Genomic DNA, 17,713 nt, shown 5'->3' on the forward strand with positions numbered 1-17,713 from the left:
TTCCAGGGTGCCTGGTCCCCCAAAGTGACCTCGAGCGCAGGACCTGACTGCCTATCACTTCCCTTTTATTTCTCTTTCTCCCTCGGCTGGCCCTTGCCCCCTCCCTGCCCCCCACTCCTCTGCATCTCCCATCCTTTCACACTCCGGCATCCCCAGGCTCACACCTGCTTGGGGGAGCCTCGTGTCTTGCTCCCGCGATCCCCTCACCTGGAGTGCCCTCTCTCTGGCCCCAGTTTCCGAGTGCTGGCTCAAGAGCTCACGGGCCCCAGCTCGCCCTCTATGTAGCTCTGAGGTCCCCTCCCTGGAGATCCCCCATGATCCCATCGCTTCTTGCCCTGTTTTACGGACACACGTGTCAGGTGGTATCTTCCCCAGGGATCAGCTGTACCTTCTGCACCCAGGACTCATAAGCACCTGATACTAGGCCTGGCATACAGTAGGCGTTCATTAAATGCTTAACACTTAGAATTGAGATGAATTGAGTTCCTGGAAGCCTGAAGTCTTTGGAGAACAGCTCTGGCCTTGCCCCTTGGGCAAGAAGTGAGGCCCCAGCCCGGAGGGTACCCAGGTCTCCTGCGGGTGCCCTGGCCCAGCACCTGAGGGGCCCCGAGCTGTTCTGCCAGACCGCATGCTCCGCCTTCTGCAAACGGCTGTTGGGGCAGCAGCTTGGGTAAGTTCCCCTTCCGCTTCCTCCTGCCTCCTGTCCTGCTGCTGCTGCTCGGCCGCTGGGGCGCCTTGCCAGGCTCTCCAAACCCCTGGAGCCCGCAGAAACCCTCTGCACCCTGAGCTGTCGCCAGCGCTGCCTCCCAGGCCCTGGACGCGATGCAGGCCATCAAGTGTGTGGTGGTGGGAGATGGGTAGGTACCTGGCCGGCTGCATGTCCGCACCTGGCTGAAGCTCTCTACTGGGCTATCCCTGAGACCCGCCCGCCCTGCAGATGTAGGCGTCCCAGGGAGGCAGCCGGGAGGAGTGGCTCCTTCCTTGTCCTGGGGCCCAGAGAGAGCCCCCGAGGGGGGCAGAGGACAGCTTCACCCTCTTGGCCCACTTCACTCCGGAAGCTGCTTGGGTGGAGGTGGGTGGAGGGCACAGTGCCTGGGGCCCCTCCCCTGCACCCTGAGAGCTGGAGCAGGTCTCTTACGGGACCTGTGTTCAACTCCGTGGATGCAGATGTGGGGGGTTGGACCAAGAATCTGGCCTTTGTCCTCAGGCTGACCTGGGCTCTAGTCACTGGCTTGTACCGCTGTGTGTCCTTGGGCAAGCCGCAGAGCCTCTCTGAGCCTCAGTTCATCCATCTGGGGCGAGGCCACGCCCCCAGGATTGATGGGGGGTCACCTGACATATTTTGAGTGGCTGTCCCGTGCAGAGGGTGCTCAATAAATATTAACCTCCTCCCCCTCCTCCCTCCCTGCCTCTCCCCTGACCCCTCAGCCTGCCCAGCTGGGGAGGATGTGTGGGGGATGTGGGCGAGGAGCAGAAGGGGGAGGGGGCCATGAAGGGAAGGTGGAGGGAGGAAGGGATGGGAGGGTGATTGGGAGGGTCAGTGCGGGCTAGGCTGGGCTGAGGGGCCTTCTCAGCTGTGGGATCTCCATGACCTCGGGTTGTCACGTCCCCGTGGGCCTTTTTCTAACGAGGTTTAAGATGCTGACCCCTGGTACCAGCCAAGAGCCATGTCTCAGGGTCCTGCTTACAGGAGCATTCTGGGCTTTCCTGTGAGTCCAACCCGGCAAACGCCACCGTTTCTAGCTGGCCAGGCCTCCGTTCCAACTCTCCCATTCTACGGAGGGGCAGCCTGAGGCTTGGAGAGACTGAGATCTTTCCAGGCCTGGGTCACAGTGGCCCTGACATGACAGACCGACTTTGGCTCTGATGGATCTCGTGGGAGCGGGTCCATTTATCAGCCCAGCCCTCAGCTGATTCCGACGCACCCGCCTGCCCTTATCTGCCCGCCTGCCCAGCCCTGCTCACTTCCGCTTTGTATCTGATCTGGGGAGGGGAGGGCAGAAGCCAACGTTCCAGTCATTCAAAGTCACCTTGGTGGCAAGCTTTGGGGAGGGCAGTGGGGGGGTGGGGAGAAGGTGGCCGGCCTCCTCAGAACAGGAAGTGACAACACAGGAGTGGGGCTGGAAGGCCCAGGGCTGCCCCTTTGGCTGCTAGACCTCCCAGCGCACTACCCGCGCCCCCTCCCAGCCCAGCAGACCCGCAGACCCAGGGAAGACAGCGCCGGTCATGGCTGCCACTAGCACTTTCTACATGCCGGGCACTGGACTCAGTCGCACCGCCTCTATTTGGTCTTCCCACCAACCTAATAGTAGGCCCATTTTACAGGTGGGAAAACTGAGGCTCGGAGAAGTTAAGTAATTTGCCCAAGGCCTCATGGGATGTGAGGCCGGATCTCTCTGACTTCAAAACTCTGTGCTCTTAATGGCGGCTCTCTCTGGTGAGGTGGGAGGGAAGGAGGAGGGAGGGGCAGGCTTTCCCTAATGTTGACTTGCTGCTTCGCTCTGCCAGACACCTGCTGGCTTCTTCTATGGGCTTCATCGGATTTACTACTCAGTACTCTCCTAGGAGGAGCTCCTCGTATCCCTATGTTCTAGGTGGGGAAACAGGCCTAGGGAGGTTAAGTGCCTTGCCCAAGGCTGCGCCACTGGGAGGTCGTGGCGTTGGCGTCTGAAGCCCAGGCGTGTGACGGGAGAGTCCCGTTCAGGCACCAGGGGCCCTGCGGCCTTGTCCAGTTTAGTGCGCTCCTGGGGAACCCCTGCTCTTAACCCTCTGTCCCACACATTGGTGTCACCTGGGAAAGCTTGTTAAAAATACAGACTCCCAGTTCTGTCCCGCTCCTGTGGACCAGAATCCCTGAGGTGGGACCCTGACGTCTGCCCTTTAACACACACCCCCGACGACTCTTCCGAGTCAGGTTTGGGACCGCTGCGATTGGCATTCTCGGGTGGGGAGACTGAGGCCCGGAGCGGTGGGCCTGGGTCTTCCCTGAGGGCTGGGCTAGGGGACCCAGAAACCTCCCTTTGTCTCGGGCGGGGCCCTTGACCACTGTCTTCTCGAACCTCTTGTCTTTCAGAGCCGTGGGCAAAACGTGCCTTCTTATCAGCTACACCACCAACGCTTTCCCAGGAGAGTACATCCCCACCGTGTGAGTCCTGCAGGGGGGTGGGGAGCGGGAGGATGGGGGGACACGCATCACCGGGCCCGCCCCCTCTACACGCACTTCCTGTGTGCGCGGCCCGCGTGGGCCTTTGGGGGTCTCTGCCTGACCACCCAGGTGTGAGGCAGCAACCAATGTTGAGATGGGCAGGGCAGTGAGGCCCCCAGAGCCGGAGAGACGGTGCAGGTGGGGTGGTGCCGGAGGGGCTGCCTCCCAGCTGGGACACAGGGCTGAAGGGAGGAGGGGAGCGGAGGGTGGGCTGGGTGGAAGAGGAGGAAGAGGCAGTCAAGGGCCTTGATCACGGAGCCGACAGCAGGATGGAGGCCAGTGGGCGGTCCTGCCCTCTTGTCCGGTGTGGAGGCAGGGCCGTCATTCGACGTCATGTAAGGGCTCGTGGGTGGCAGCCTTGGGAGGGAAGGGTATGTGGGGAAACCCCAGCCCTTGGGGGCCCCATCGCTCACAGGACAGCTTCCCCACCCCTAGCCCTGCATTCAAGGCTCCGTGCCGGCTTCTCCCAACCTTCCCTTCCAGCGTCACTGCCCTTACGTTGCCTCATGTTCTGTCTGCTGGTCCCCACCAAATGCTCCCTGGGCATTTCCACCTCAGGGCCTGGAGTGCCTTCCCTTCCCACGCGTCTAAGACCTCCAAGGCCAGCTCCAGGGCCCCTCCTCCCGGAGCCTGTGTCACCCAGCCCGAGGGACCTCTCACTGCCCAGAGTGACTGTATCTGATCTTTCCCGTGACTTGGAGTCTCTGGAGGGCAGGGGCCCCATGAGTTCCTTTGGGTCACCCCATCGGCTTAGCACGGGACCCGAGGCACGCTATGATCTACACGTTGTCTTACACGCGCTGGCTGTGTTTTGAGTTGACCTGAACTGAACTTCATGCACAGGCCCTAGAAGGATCCATCCGGGCTTCCACTCCATCTACAGAGAGCCCTCTGTGTGCTGGTCCTGCACGAAACGTCACACATGTGCCCTCACTTGATCCTCACGAGAGGTGGGCATTCTGCCCACAGGGGAAGCTGAGGCTCACGGCAACCAGGGGGCTGACCCCCAAGACCCTGACCGGCACCCCGGCCTGGGCCAGAGGAAGACAGGCAGCCAGGACGGGGCAAAGAAACCCGGGTAGGGAGCCCAGAAAACCGAGTTCTGCCCCAGCATGGTTCCCAGGTCCCCAGCCGGCCTGGTGTCAGTGCTCGTCCCTCCCTGCACCTGCTGTATTTGCCCGGTGGCCATCAGTCATCAAGCATTTATCAGGCATCTCCTAGTGCTGAGGGAGGCTGGCTCAAGGCCAGAGGTAAGACAGCTCCTGGGGAAGGTCATTGTCACCGCCGTGCCCTGGCTGCCTGCCGGCCCGCCTCTGCCTGTCCCAGCTGGGCGGGGGGCCCATTTGCTGAAGGACCGTAGACGAATCCCTTCCCCTCTCTGAGACTCAGTTTCCCTTTTTCTAAAGGCAAGGCTGGGCTGGGAAATCCCAGGCTCACTGCCAGGACGCCTCCCCTGGGCAGGGAGATGAGAGGCGTGTTCTCTGGTGCAAGATGGTGGGAGGAGCAGAGGCGAGGCCAGACCCAACTGTTCCCAACAGCTTGAAGAACCCTGGCGCCTGGTGGCCCCTGGTGGGCTCGGGACACCGGACGGCCTTGCAAGCCAGGCAGAATGAACCAGGCAAGGTCTGCTTTCCCAGGACTCTGGGGAGTTGGGTCAGACACTAGGGCCATCTTGAAGTTCTTAGCCTCTGCACAAAGGACCTTGCATTTTCCTTTTGCATTGGTCCCTGCAAAGGATGTGCTGGTCCTGCCTGTCACCCTCCTGTGTCATCCAGGACAGAGTTGCTCAGCTCTGGACAAGCCCTCCGAGGGGCTCCTGCTACAATGCCTGTCCCCTGTTACAGGGAGGGGAAGATAAGTCATGCTGAGCCCTTGACATTGGAAGGGGGGATGCTGCTGGGGGAGAGCGGAGTTGGGGAAAATGGGAGATCTCTGGCACAGAGATAAAGATGGGGAGAACTGCTGGGGCTCGGGGCCGGGAGGGTTTGCTGGGGCCATTGGATAAGCAGGCGAGCTGAGCTCAGCTCATTGCCAGGGGTGGGGAGTTAACAGCTCAGGGTCACACCCCCATTCCACAGATGGGGAGACTGAAGCACGCTCTGTGGGTGGTCTTATGCTGGGCATTGGGGATCCCAAAACGTGGCCTGCGCTCGCGTGTCTGTGACATAGGGGCTTTCCCTTATCTACCCCTCCCCCTTACAACCATTCTCAAAAGGAACCCCAGATGAGTTTTCAAAAGTGAAAATTAGATGCAGCCAGGCCCAGGCCTAAACCCCTCCCACGAGTCCCCTTCACGCTTGAAACGATCTCCTTTCCTGGCATGTGAAGCCCTGAATGGCACCTGCCCTCCAGCCTCATCTCCTACCACAGCCCCCCTCACCCCCTCACTCCAGACTCCTGGGCTTCCTTACGGATCCCAGACGCACCAGCCTCCTCCACGCCTCTGTCCTCCTCCTTCCCATCACTCAGTTCCCTGCTCAGGGAGCAGCTCCCTGACGCCCTGTCTCAAGTGGTCCCTCCCCCCACCCAGGCCCCACCACCCCAGCCCCCTGCTTGATGTTCTTCATGGCCCTTCCTAATCTGACTTGCTCTGCTGGCTCTGGGAGGACAGGGCCCTGCTCTGTAGTTCACAGCTATCAGACCAGCTTCTAGAAGAGAGCGGGCATCTCACTGGCTTTCTGCAGTGACTGGGTGCTCTGGCCTGCTCTGAGAAGGTGCCAGAACTCAGCTCCAGCAGACGGCTCGGCTGGTGGGAAGGAAGAACACATGGCTAATTTAGCTCCAATTGGCCAGTACTTGACTTTCACCTTCATTTCACCTCCTGGCCAGTCAAGCCTGGAATTCCATGCCCGTGAGGACACCCAGCCTCTTCTGCTGCGCGCTCGCTGCCCCTCCCCCATGCGCCTGCCGCCACCGGTGTGATTCCCTCACTGGGCTTGGCTGGCTCCAGCCTCCCCTGCTCAGCAAGCTGCTTCCGTCCCCTTGTGCCCTACCTGGGACACCCCCCTGCCTCCCTCCACCTCCCCCAGCCACATTCCTCTCTCACTGCCAGCTCTGTAAGCCTCCCCCTGGCCCCCCAGCTTCCCCTCTGACCCCTCTCCCAGGCTTCTCCACTCAGTGGCCAAGAGGAGCCTTTTCTAAATGCCAATATGATCATGTCACCCTCCTGCCTGGTGAAGCCCCTCAGCAGGGCCCCATTGCCCTGAGGACTGAGACCCGAGTCCCCACAGGGGCCCGTGCCCCACCCAACCTGGCCAATCCTTCCTGGTCAGCACGTCACCAGCCATGCATGCCCCCTGGCCTCTGGGTTCCTTGAATACACCTTCTTCCTTTCTGAGGGTGGGCTTGGGTGGGGATCAGGTGAGGCTGGGTGCTGAGCTCCCCCCCATCCCACCCCCCCACCCTGCCCCAATCCCCTGCTCCACTCCATTCCAGGGTCAGGGCTGGGCCCGTAGCCGTGGGAAAGCAGAAAGAGGCCACACGGACTCCGGGTGAAAACACTCCACCTGTGTCACCTCGGGCAGGTCACTCCTGGTTTCGGAGTCTGTGCCCTCATGTGTGTCATGGGGACAAGGGTGGCATCCGCTCCCTGGGCCCATTGAAGTGGTCTAAGTAGGAAGGGCCTGGAACAGTCATTGACTCCCCCGGGTGCTCAGCAAACGTGAGCTCTCTGCCTTCCTACAGCTCAGGGAAGCTCCATGCCCAGGCTCAAACCCCCGACTCTCCAGCCACGAAACAGCCCCCCTGTTTACCCTGGGGGATTTTCTGGACTGGGGAACAGGACTTAGTCCTGGGTCTGCCGCCAGCCGACTGTGAGATCTTGGGCAACTGCCTCCCTGTCTGTGGGCCTGTTTCCTCATCTGGAAAAAGGGGTGAGGGCTGGCCAGAGGGGTGAGTCTGAAGTAAGGGGGACCCCGGGAGGCGTGGATCCTTGCTGCACGCCTGCAGGAATCCCCCCTCTTCTTCTGGGGAGGGACCAGTGCGTATGTGCGAGGACGCTGAAAATGCGATTACTCAGCAGCTTAGCATCTCCCCGCGGGGTGGTTTGAATGTCCTCCGTCTCTTTGGATCCTCCTAATGGCCCCGAGAGAAAGGACTTTTTTCCCACATTGAAGAAAGTGAGGCTCAGAGAAGCTAGGTGACTCACCCAGGGTCACACAGCCAGGACGAGGCCTCACAAGGAACTCTGTTCCCTCCTAGCGCTGGGTGGCTGTCCCTGGGGAAATCAACCCCCCCCTCCAGAGCATTCGTCCACTTGCTCACTAACAGGTGGCACCGAAGGAGCAAGGCTTGAACCCCAGCTCCTATGCTTATGAGACGGTTGGCCTTGGAAAAGTTATTTGACATCTTGAGGTCTCAGTTTCCCCATCTGTCTGATGGCAGTAACTTGAGGTTCTTTTGTCTTACGTGACCTGGGACTTCAAGACCTAACATAGAAAGGTCCCTAGCCTTCTGCCAGGCCCCAGATCTGGTGCTTGGTGCTTCTCTACAAGGCCCCAGGACCCTGCTCTTTCACCATCGCCATGGCCCCTGAGACCCTGGGGATGGCTCTGAGAGGACACATGCCTTTGGCTCAAGGAATCTTGGGAGGCTTTTTGGCACCAGAATTTCAGGCCGGACATTAGAGAGGAGAGTGTCCCAACACCCTAAGTGTGTCCCGAAGGAATGTTTCTGACCGAAGCCAAGGACAACCCAGGTGCTTCATTTCCCATCATGCCCTGTGGTGTCTCCCTGGACAGTGCCTTCTTCCTGACGTCCCACGGCGGTGTGGGTGGTATCTAGAGTTGGTACACGGAGCACCTACTATGTGGCATACGCTGTGCTGGCCTCAGGGCGCAGCGAGGAGCAGGCCAGGCACGCTGCCTGCTGTTTGTGCGAAGATTGCTGGCTTGGGGCCTGGACTGGCTGGGGGCCAGGAAAGACTTCCTGGAGGAGGTGACCTTGAGATGGGGCTAGAGGTGGGTGAGTAAGAGTCAGCCGGGCACGGGGAAAGAGGAGCGAGGGAGGAAGAAGAGTGGGAAGTCAGAGGTGGAATGTCTGTAGGAGCTTCCAGGCCGTAGGGAGCGGGGCAGCTGCGGAACTGAGAGGTGACCAGAACTCTCCATGGATGGATAAGCATGGTGTGTTAAAAACGTCAGGCTACTCACTCTTGAGTATGCGTGTGTCTCTCAGATCAGGTGTCTTTGGAGTTATTCTGAAGCATTAGGGCTTCTTCTGCCTGTCACTGAGCAGCATTCTGTGAGGGCTTCCTGGAAGAGGTGGCATTCCAAGGCCTTCAGTTCAGTTTGCTTTAATTCTGATCCACTCACTGGGTGCCAGGCCTGAGACTGGAGACGAAGCAGGCATGGGCCCTGCCCTCTTGGAGCCCATGGCGCTTGGCCAGACAGAGACACACTAACTGCTTATTTAAGTCAAGATAAAGCAGTTGCCCGAGGGAGGGAGCAATGAGCTCTTTCCAGGTGCGGGACAGGGAAGGAGGTGGCCTGGAGGTTTCCCCACAGAAGAGGAACTGCCTGCAGGATTTTGAAGCATGACTAGGAGACAATGGTGAAAAGGGGTAGAAGGGTATTCTAGAAAGAGGCACAGATGGCAGCAAAAAAGCCTGGAGAGTAGGTATGACTGTATGGTCAGGGTAAGTGGGACTATTTGAATGAAAAGAGGTAGGGAAGGGCCTTCTGGGCAGGAGCAAGTACAGGGAGGTGGGCAGTGTAGGCCTTGCCCAGGAAACAGCTTGGCTGGTGTATGAGGGGAAGAGAAGGAGGAGGAGCCTGAGGTCTCAGGGGACCAGGTCAGGGGCCGGAAAGCAGGGCCTGCACAGGTGGGCTCAGGGAGGAGTGACAAGGTGATGACCCCTAGCCCTCACGGGCAGGAGGTGAGGGAATCTGTGCAAGCATAGCTGGGGCACAGGGCAGTGAGTGCTGGTGTGGGCACTGGCCGCACACACAATGGGTTTCTCACTTAGTTTGGTCACTCACTGGCTGTGTGGTCTTGGGCAGGTCACCATACCTCTCTGATCTCAGTCTTCTTTCCTGCAGACTAAGAAACCAGCACTTTGGGGCGCCTGGGTAGCGCAGTCGTTAAAGCGTCTGCCTTCGGCTCAGGGCGTGATCCCGGCGTTCCGGGATCGAGTCCCACATCAGGTTCCTCCGCTGGGAGCCTGCTTCTTCCTCTCCCACTCCCCCTGCTGTGTTCCCTCTCTCGCTGGCTGTCTCTCTGTCACATAAATAAATAAAATCTTTAAAAAAAAAAAAAAAGAAAAAAAAAAGAAACCAGCACTTTCCTCTCAGGGGTATGTGTAGTGAGAAATACTGTTGGGTTGAATTAGGAAAAAAAACCCCCAACAACCTGAAAGCTTGTTTGATTGCCCTGGCGGGAGATTTTGCTGTCGCTGTCAGTAACCACCCCCACCCCCCCAGCATCCCTTCGGCATGGGTCTTATCTGGGTATGCTGGTGGCATTTCTTGAAATTGTCCGTGACTGATGGCTTTTGGTGTGCACTTGGGGGTGGGCTGGAAGACCAGGGATTTGGCGCCCCAGGACATCCTTCTGCCAATGGAAGACAGAGATGCTGGATAGATACCCCAGGTCCTGCCCCCCAGGGGCGCCCCATCTCCAGCAGCCCCAGCAGTGACGGCTCACCGGTGTGCCCGGTAGCGCCCCTGGCCTGCCCTTGTCTCTTCCCCCCTCCCCTCCTGAGGCTGCCAGTGGACCATCTCCTTGTCTCAGGATTTGCTTGGTGGGGGGAACCCACCTGAGATGGGGGTGACCGACCTCAGTCCAGCACAGGAAGTGGGGCAAGTTGATTCAGATCCAGCCTTAGAGGGAACGGCGTGCAGCCTCAACAAAATCACTTCTCAAAGGATAGGCAAGGGCAGAAAGGTGATTAGAGACAATGTTTCCCTCTTGATGCTTACCTGCATTTAAACAATGTTAATGTAATGAATCAGGAAGGAAAACAAAGAAAAGAAAAGCCGAGGGCACAGTGCTGTGTGCCTGCCCGTGGCCGCGCCTCCCTGGGTCTCGGCCTCCGCACAGAGCGATGGGAGGCTGGACCGGAGGGACTGACCCTTCGGTCTCGCCTCCCCCCTCCCCCCACAGGTTCGACAACTATTCAGCCAATGTGATGGTGGACAGCAAGCCGGTGAACCTGGGGCTGTGGGACACGGCGGGGCAGGAGGACTACGACCGCTTGCGGCCGCTCTCCTACCCACAGACGGTGAGCTGCCCTGGGCTCAGCCTGCTCCTGCTGGGGTCCATGCCCTGGGGAACCCTGCCCATCTCAGTAATGCCCTCCTGGGTGGAGCCGGGGCCTCCTCCCTGCACTCCTCCCTGCCTTCCTTCAGTCCCCCTGCTCTCACTGTGCCCATCTCCGCAACCCCTCTGCCTCATGGGCTCTGGCACCCCTTGGCTTCCCATGGGTGGGGCAGACAGACCCTGGATGGGGCCCCGATAGGGAGCCCAGGACGCTGAGTCCCAGGGGTGCTAAGGAGGGGAGGAGAGATGGGAGGCAAGCCTGCAGCTGTGGCCGCTAGGCCCTGGCATCCGTGGTTCTCCCTCGAGGCTGGCAAGGAAAGGGCTGGGGACCAGATGATAGGTAGTGAGTGCCTGGTGAGGAGTACGGGTTCTGGCGGCAAGCCCTTGACCTCACCTTCCCCATCTGGAGAATGGGGTGGTAGCGGCACTGACTACAGAGGGTTGTGTGAGGATTCACCACTTAGGACGGACCTTTCGGAAGGGTTGGATGAACAGCTCAGGGGCTGCCCAGGTGGGATGGCTAGAGGCCTCCTCTCATGGGTGACCGTTGCCTGCTCTGTCCCCAGGACGTCTTCCTCATCTGCTTCTCCCTTGTCAGCCCTGCGTCCTATGAGAATGTCCGTGCCAAGGTGAGCAGCACCGAGTGGGGCCTTGGGAGCTTGGGGCAGGTGACCCTGGGGGAGGGAGGGGCCGCAGGGGGCATGGCAGAAAGCGTCCCCAGTGCCAACTTGGGCTGGTGGGGGGGGGGGGACTCTGGAGGAGAGACCCAGAGGGGGGTCAGAGGGGGCTGGGGTGGTTAGCTTTACTCCCCACCCTCCCTAACCTTGTCCCCTCTCTCTTCCCCGCACAACCTCTGCCTGCCTTTTATCTCTCTTGAAATCTTGCTTCTTCTTTTCCTGCACACACGCCCCCTCCTGTACCACCTCACGCCTCTTCTCACCCCCTCGCGCCCCCTCTTCTCTTCTCATACTTGGTGCCCCCCTTCTCCCCACGCCTGTGCCCCCTCCGGCCCCCACCTGCCGGCCCAGTGGTTCCCCGAGGTGCGGCACCACTGCCCCAGCACACCCATCATCCTGGTGGGCACCAAGCTGGATCTGCGGGACGACAAGGACACCATCGAGAGGCTGAAGGAGAAGAAGCTGGCGCCCATTACCTACCCGCAGGGCCTGGCACTGGCCAAGGAGATCGGTACGGGGCTTGGGCTCAGAGAGGGCAGCTGCCTGCAGGAGGAGCCCGACTTGGCGTCGTGGGGGATTCAAGGGGCTCCCGGGCCAGGCTGTGCCGTCGTGCTGGCTGTGCGACCCTGCCTGCGTCTCTGTGCCTGGGTTTCCTCAGCAGCAGGACATGGCAAGAGCCGTCGTTCCTAGTGGATGGGGGATCAAATGAGTTCACGGCCATGAAGCAAGCCAGCTGAGCACGGCACACCGGCTGCTCGGGCTAGTCAGTAGTGGTAGTAGTATGTATTCTCCATAAGTAGACACTGACACGAGTGCACTGGAGCCGACAGAAGCAGGGGCAGAGTGACATGTGCTGTGATTGCTCGGAGGACGAGCAGCCAAGTCAAGCTTGGGTTTCCCGGGAAGGCTTCCTGGAGGAGGTGCTTCTGCTTTAGCTTTGAAGGGTGATTTCCCTGCTTCCTCCTTCTCACCACCCTTTCCCCAGCCCCCCTCCTCAGCCCCACTGCTCTTTGCCTCCTGATCCCCGGGCCAGAGAAGTAAAGTGACTTCTCAAGGCCACACAGCTAGGAGGTGGCAGAACTGGGATTGGAATGCAACACAGCAAATTGCCGGCTTGGGGGCCTTCTTGTGGGGGCTCAGGGTCTGGCCTCTCCCACGGCTTCTGGGCCTGCTGTCCCAGGTCAAGTCCTGACCTGCCTGCAGCTTGGGGTTGGGACACTTGCCCAAGAGCCTGGCATCCCCAGCTGGGTTTGACCACCATAAGCAGTGACCCAGTGTCACCAGCAGTGACCTCTGCCTCACCACAGGGTCCTGCGGACCCAGGATTTGGCCCCTGAGTAGGTAGGGCCTCCCCACCCCAGCCCTGCCTCAGCCCCACCGCTCTTCCTTCCGCCGGAAGTGGGAGGGCTCTGGGGACTCACATCTCTACAGGAAGAGAAACCGCAGCTCCCACCTCCCCCTTCCTGTGACTAGGCCAGTGACATGGCCATCTTCCTCAGGGGGCCTTGGGCTGCCTCTTAAGCCTCAGGTCCCGAGCCCCATCCTGGGGTCTTTGGCTCCTCGGCCTGCTGCCTTTCCTCACAAACATGGCGGTGGTACCCTTGCCTTCTCTTCTTCTCTGACCGGCCCATCCCCCAACGCCTTCTCTCCAGGGCTGACTCTCTAGCCAGCATGCGACCCGTCCCCTTCTAAAGCATGTGCTTTGGGAAAAGGAGAAGGGGGCTGGAGGCCCGGATGCTGGTCCTGGCTCCAGCACCAACGGTGTGTGTGACCTCAGGAAAGTGACTCCCCTCTCTGGGCCTCAGTCTCTCCATCTGCGCAAGCTGGCCTGCGCGATCCCCAAAGGTCCTTTCTCCTCTGTAAGGAGGTGGCTCGGGGTCCTGCCTTGGTCTCTAGCTGATCCCTCCTGGAGCTGATCCCAAGGGGAGGTGGGGCAGGATCACTGACTTTGAACTTGACTTGTACCGGCCTAAGCCGAAGCAGAGGCCCGGGGAGCCTACGGGTCTGATGAGGAGAACGACAGCTGCCTCTGCTCGAGCCCGGGGTGGTGAGTTGTGGAACCAGTCGAGGCCCCAGCCTATAATCACTATAATCACAGCTGGGTGACTGAGACTGAGCACTTCCTGGGCGCTGGGCCATGGGTCTTCCCACTTTTTTCTCATAACAACTATGAAGGAGGGTCTCTCATTGCCCCCACTTTATAGAAGAGGAACATGGAGCTCAGGGAGAAGTCACTGGTTTAAGGCCACGCAGCCAGGCTGGGGCAGAGCCCAGCTTCAAAGCCAGGCTGCCTGGCTCCATCAGTCATGGTGATCAGGGCACCTGCTGGCCTGCCCCCATGTCCTCTGCAGCTCTCCTCCCCACCTGCCTCGGCTTGACAAGCTGTCCCAGGTCACCATGTCCTAGACAGATGCGAGGCTCAGGCACAAAGAGGCGGACTGACCAGAGTCCTCGGGTGGTCAGAGGCAGAGCTGAAGAGAGCCCTGCACCCCCCGCCTTCACACCCGTCAGGACCTTTGCTGTGGGCGCCACTGGGCCAAGAAGAGCAAGAGGGTGGCAGGTTCCAGGGAGGGGGTGGTCGGTGGGTGCAGAAGAAGTGGACACTGGCGGTGGTCCCTTTCTGGGAGACAGTGGCCAGATGCCCAGCGTCACCTTCTAGGCACAGAATGTGATAAGGGGATGAGGCTCCCAGACTGAACCCACCAGCCAGGCCCTGGGACCTGTGCCCATGCTCCTGGGTGGGAGTATGTTCCCAAGTAGAGGGGAGACATCCAGCGCGTGACCTCGTGCAAGTCACCTCAGCTTCCTTGTCCCTGCCCCACCTTTTCTTTCTTCCCAACCCCAGGTCATCTGTGGGCTTCCTCCTTCCAGGGGCTGCCCCTTCCGGAGGTCCTGGCTCCCCTCTCCCCAGCTGTGTGTCTCTGGGACCCAGGCTTCCCCTCTCTTGGCCTGTTCCTCATCTGTAAGTGGGGAATCACAGTATTTGTTCACATGGTTTTTTGGAAGCACCCAGCTCAGTGCTTAGCAGGGAGCAGGTGGCCATCAGAGTCGGTCTGCCTCCTTCCCCCCAGAACAGCAGACTCCAGTGTGGGCAGAGTTCCCCTTCCTGCCCCTCTCTTTCCTCTTGCTCCTGGAATCAGCCCCCAGCCCTCTCAAAGAAGGGATTTTATGGTCCCTTACTTCAGAGAAACTGTTGTAGTGGTCATGGGAACTCACACAGGTTCCTTTCAGAAGGTCATGGAACGCTGCCCCTAGGAGTGGGAGCTCAGCCTGCCTTTCTGGCTCTCTGGGCCCCACCCAGGCTCCTGCCCTGCGCTGTCACATGGGAGAAGGCCAGTCCCCTCGGGGGGGAGGGAGTGTGCTGTCATCCTGTTCCCTCACTGACAGCCCCCAGCCACCCCTAGGGGGAGGAGAAACATCCAGCCTGAGACTTTGGACAGATGACTCCCCACCTGTGGGCCTTGGTGTCCTGTCTGTAAAATGACACGATGCTAAGGAATGGTCAGGTGACATTCGCAAGGTCCTGGAGCCTGAGCCCGAAGCGCCTCGGGCCTCCTGGGGGAAGCATGGAGGTAGGTAGCGCCTGTTTTCTAGAAGAAACTGAGACATGGAGAGATTCAGTCACTGTAGCTGGAACCCCTTTTTTCCCCAGGGATGTATCCAAATTCCTGCCTGCCTTCCACAAATTAAGGGCCGCTGTGTCTAAGGAACCTACAGACTTGCCCTTGTGGGTCTTCGCGTCTCCTTTCGAGTTCAAGCTCCCTATTCCAGACACGAGGAAGCAGAGGCGCAGGGCTGTGGTCACCCGACCCCACGGCCTGGCACAGTGTGTGGCTTGGGAGAGGTTTCTGCCCAGGGCCGTCCCCTGACCTTGGCTCCTGCCCTCTTACCTCTCCCCAACCCCCAGACTCGGTAAAATACCTGGAGTGCTCGGCCCTCACCCAGCGAGGCCTGAAGACCGTCTTTGATGAGGCGATCCGGGCCGTCCTGTGCCCCCAGCCCACGCGGCCACAGAAGCGTCCCTGCAGCATCCTGTAGGGTAAGAGCGCCTCCTGCCCCGGCCCCAGGACGGCCTGCCACCCACACACTGCGGGCTCCGGCTGGGAGGGGGCATCCAGCCCCAGCTCCGTGGCCTTCCGTTTTGTGGGGAACAGCATTTAGGCCAAGACAGAAGGGGGAGTATCAAAGTGGCCTCAGTTTCCCTATTTGCCTAAGCCAGTCTGACTCAGTGGAGCCCGGGTCCCAGAAGGAAGGGGCAGGGTGTCAGGAAGTGCCAGAGCCACGGCAGGGGTGTCACTAGGCTTCTACTTTGCCAGCCCTGCAAGAGGGACAAGGGGTGGAAAGAAGGAGACCCAACAGCCCCCGATAAGAGTGGAGGCAGGGCAGGTGCAGCTGAGACTCCTGGGGCGGGGGAGGGACCCGTGTGGGTCGGAGGCAGCCTGGAGCAGTGGGACAAGAAGGATGGAGAGGCCTCGGTGTGGTGGGCTAGCAGGGGGGGCTGGTGGGAGGGCCAACCCGGAGAAAAAGATGGCAGGTGGCAATGAGCCTTGAGTGGGGAAAGCAGGCGATTCTGCTTGTCCCCAGGTTCTTACCTCCTGCGTGTCTCCCTTCCAGGTTGCGGCGCCCAGCCCTCCCAGCCAGACGGCTGTGACCTCCAGGGCCCTCACCCAAAGCCCAGAGGCACCCCGGCTGGCCCTGCTGTCCCCTCCCTGTGGTGTCTCTTAGCAGATGGCTGCAGAGCTTGGTTGCTCGTCTTCTCTGGGCTGGAGGCCCCTGGGGCTGGAAGGCTGTGAATTTGCAGGCTCTGCTCCCGATCCCTTCATTCTCCCGCCTTCTCAGGGGCCAGAAGTGCGCCACCCCTGCATTAGTGTGGTCAATGCCAGCTGCAGCATGTGGCAACATCGACCCCTTTACCCCAGTCCCACCCGATGTCTGAATCCCCTCTGGAAATTCCAGGCCGGATGGTTGCCAGCCACCACTTGCATACCTTCAGGGATGGGGCTCTCACTCCCTCCTGAGGCAGGCTACTCCAATACTGATGGTCTTGCTTGTCTGAAAGTTCTCCTTCTACTGAGCTAAAACGAGTGTCTCCGACGTTTGCTCCTGTGGCCTTAGTTCTCCTTTTTGGGACAACACACACACACAAAATCAAATTCTCTGCATGTCGGTGGGTACCTGCAACAGCCAGTCAAAACCCTGGGTCCAGCGGTCTCCTGCCATCGTCTCTCAAGACTTTCTACGCCACTCACAGGACCGTGAGCTACATTTGCCTGTAGAAGTCTTGAAACTTTCAGACCCTGCCAGTCAGGACTTTTGCTACTGCAAATGGAAAACCTAATTCAACCTGCTTAAGCAGAAAATAAATCTATTGATCCAAATTTGGAAATATCATGACTTCAGGTGCAGTTTGATCAAGGGGACTCAAAACATGTCATCAAGGATTGTTTCCCTATACCTCTTTGCCCTGACTTTTGCTGTCTGGTTCATTCTCTGGTAGGTGACTCTCAGAGCGTCCTTCCAGGTTCAAGGTTAGGGGGAAAAAAAAAGCAAGCTTCTGCCCCAAGCAAAGTTTTAATTAAGGTTTGCTCTGATTGGACCAGCCCAGGTCTTAGACCCCCACTTCAACCAATCATATTTGTCGGGGAGGGGGTTGTGGCGCTCTGATTGGTCAGGCCTGGACCACTTGCCGTGCTAGAGCAAGGAGAGGAGTCAATGGCGGATAAACCTTGCGTTCTGGGATGGAGGGGTTGGTTCCCAAATGAAGACAGAGATCTTGCTGGAATTTGGGTCTGTGGGTGTCAGGCAGACAGAACTCCCCAACTTCCACTATTGGAGCTCACGGGAAGCGTCCCAAGAGTGTAAGGAAGCAATGCCCCTCCCGGCAGGCAATAAGCAAAGGCAGCGTTTCTTTAGGAGAGAAGGTGGGGCTGTTGTGAGGAGTTAAGTTCATCCGTCAAGTCCAACCGCGCCTGGTGTGGAGCCGGTCCCACCGTAGTGTTTGCTACTTTACAAGGGCCGGCCTTCCCGTTCCTGTGGATGGTTACGCTTCTCTATTCCAACTTCATCCACGCATTCCATGCATACGTGTCGAGCACCTTCTCGCTCTGCTCTAGGTGTGGGGTCCAGCGCTGCGCACGAGTTCCTGCCCTCGTGGGCTGACCCTCTGGAAAGGCTACAAGGAAGGAATAAAAAGAGCGATCTAAGACCCCACCCTTGACGGCACAGAAGTCCCCCGATTCCCCGCCAGTGCGATGCTTTGGGTTTCTATCTTCTGCTCCCCCAGCGCTGCCCTCCTACGTCCTGAGGTTCTGGGGCAGGGCCCTCCAGCTCCCTGGCCTCCCAGGATCCCCACCCTCTTGAAAGGGGCTGGGTTGGGGGGGAAACCCCGTGGCGCTTCTCGGTTTCAGCTCAGACAAGGCCTTTTATGTTTTTAAGGTTACTTCTCCTTGGAAACCAACCACCCCCGTGAAAAACCCACACACGCATGACGCAAACACAGACCCCCACACCGCATACGTTTGTTGTTTAGAAGCCCTGGGGCGCCCCCTCTAGTCGGCCAGAGTCTGAGGAGAGCCTC

At 59.5% G+C, this 17,713-nt stretch overlaps 1 protein-coding gene across 1 annotated transcript; it reads left to right on the top strand.

Moving 5' to 3' along the window:
* The first annotated feature begins 698 nt into the window (after positions 1–698).
* Positions 699–16,522, top strand: RAC2 (Rac family small GTPase 2). Its single transcript, XM_026479688.4, has 7 exons — positions 699–857; positions 3,074–3,145; positions 10,304–10,421; positions 11,026–11,088; positions 11,488–11,647; positions 15,044–15,175; positions 15,751–16,522. The coding sequence occupies exons 1-6, from the start codon at positions 823–825 to the stop codon at positions 15,172–15,174; spliced, it is 579 nt and encodes a 192-aa protein (XP_026335473.1). The 5' UTR covers positions 699–822; the 3' UTR covers position 15,175; positions 15,751–16,522.
* The last annotated feature ends 1,191 nt before the right edge of the window (positions 16,523–17,713 follow it).

This window comes from Ursus arctos, unplaced genomic scaffold, assembly GCF_023065955.2.
Source record: "Ursus arctos isolate Adak ecotype North America unplaced genomic scaffold, UrsArc2.0 scaffold_21, whole genome shotgun sequence".
NCBI lineage: Eukaryota > Metazoa > Chordata > Mammalia > Carnivora > Ursidae > Ursus > Ursus arctos.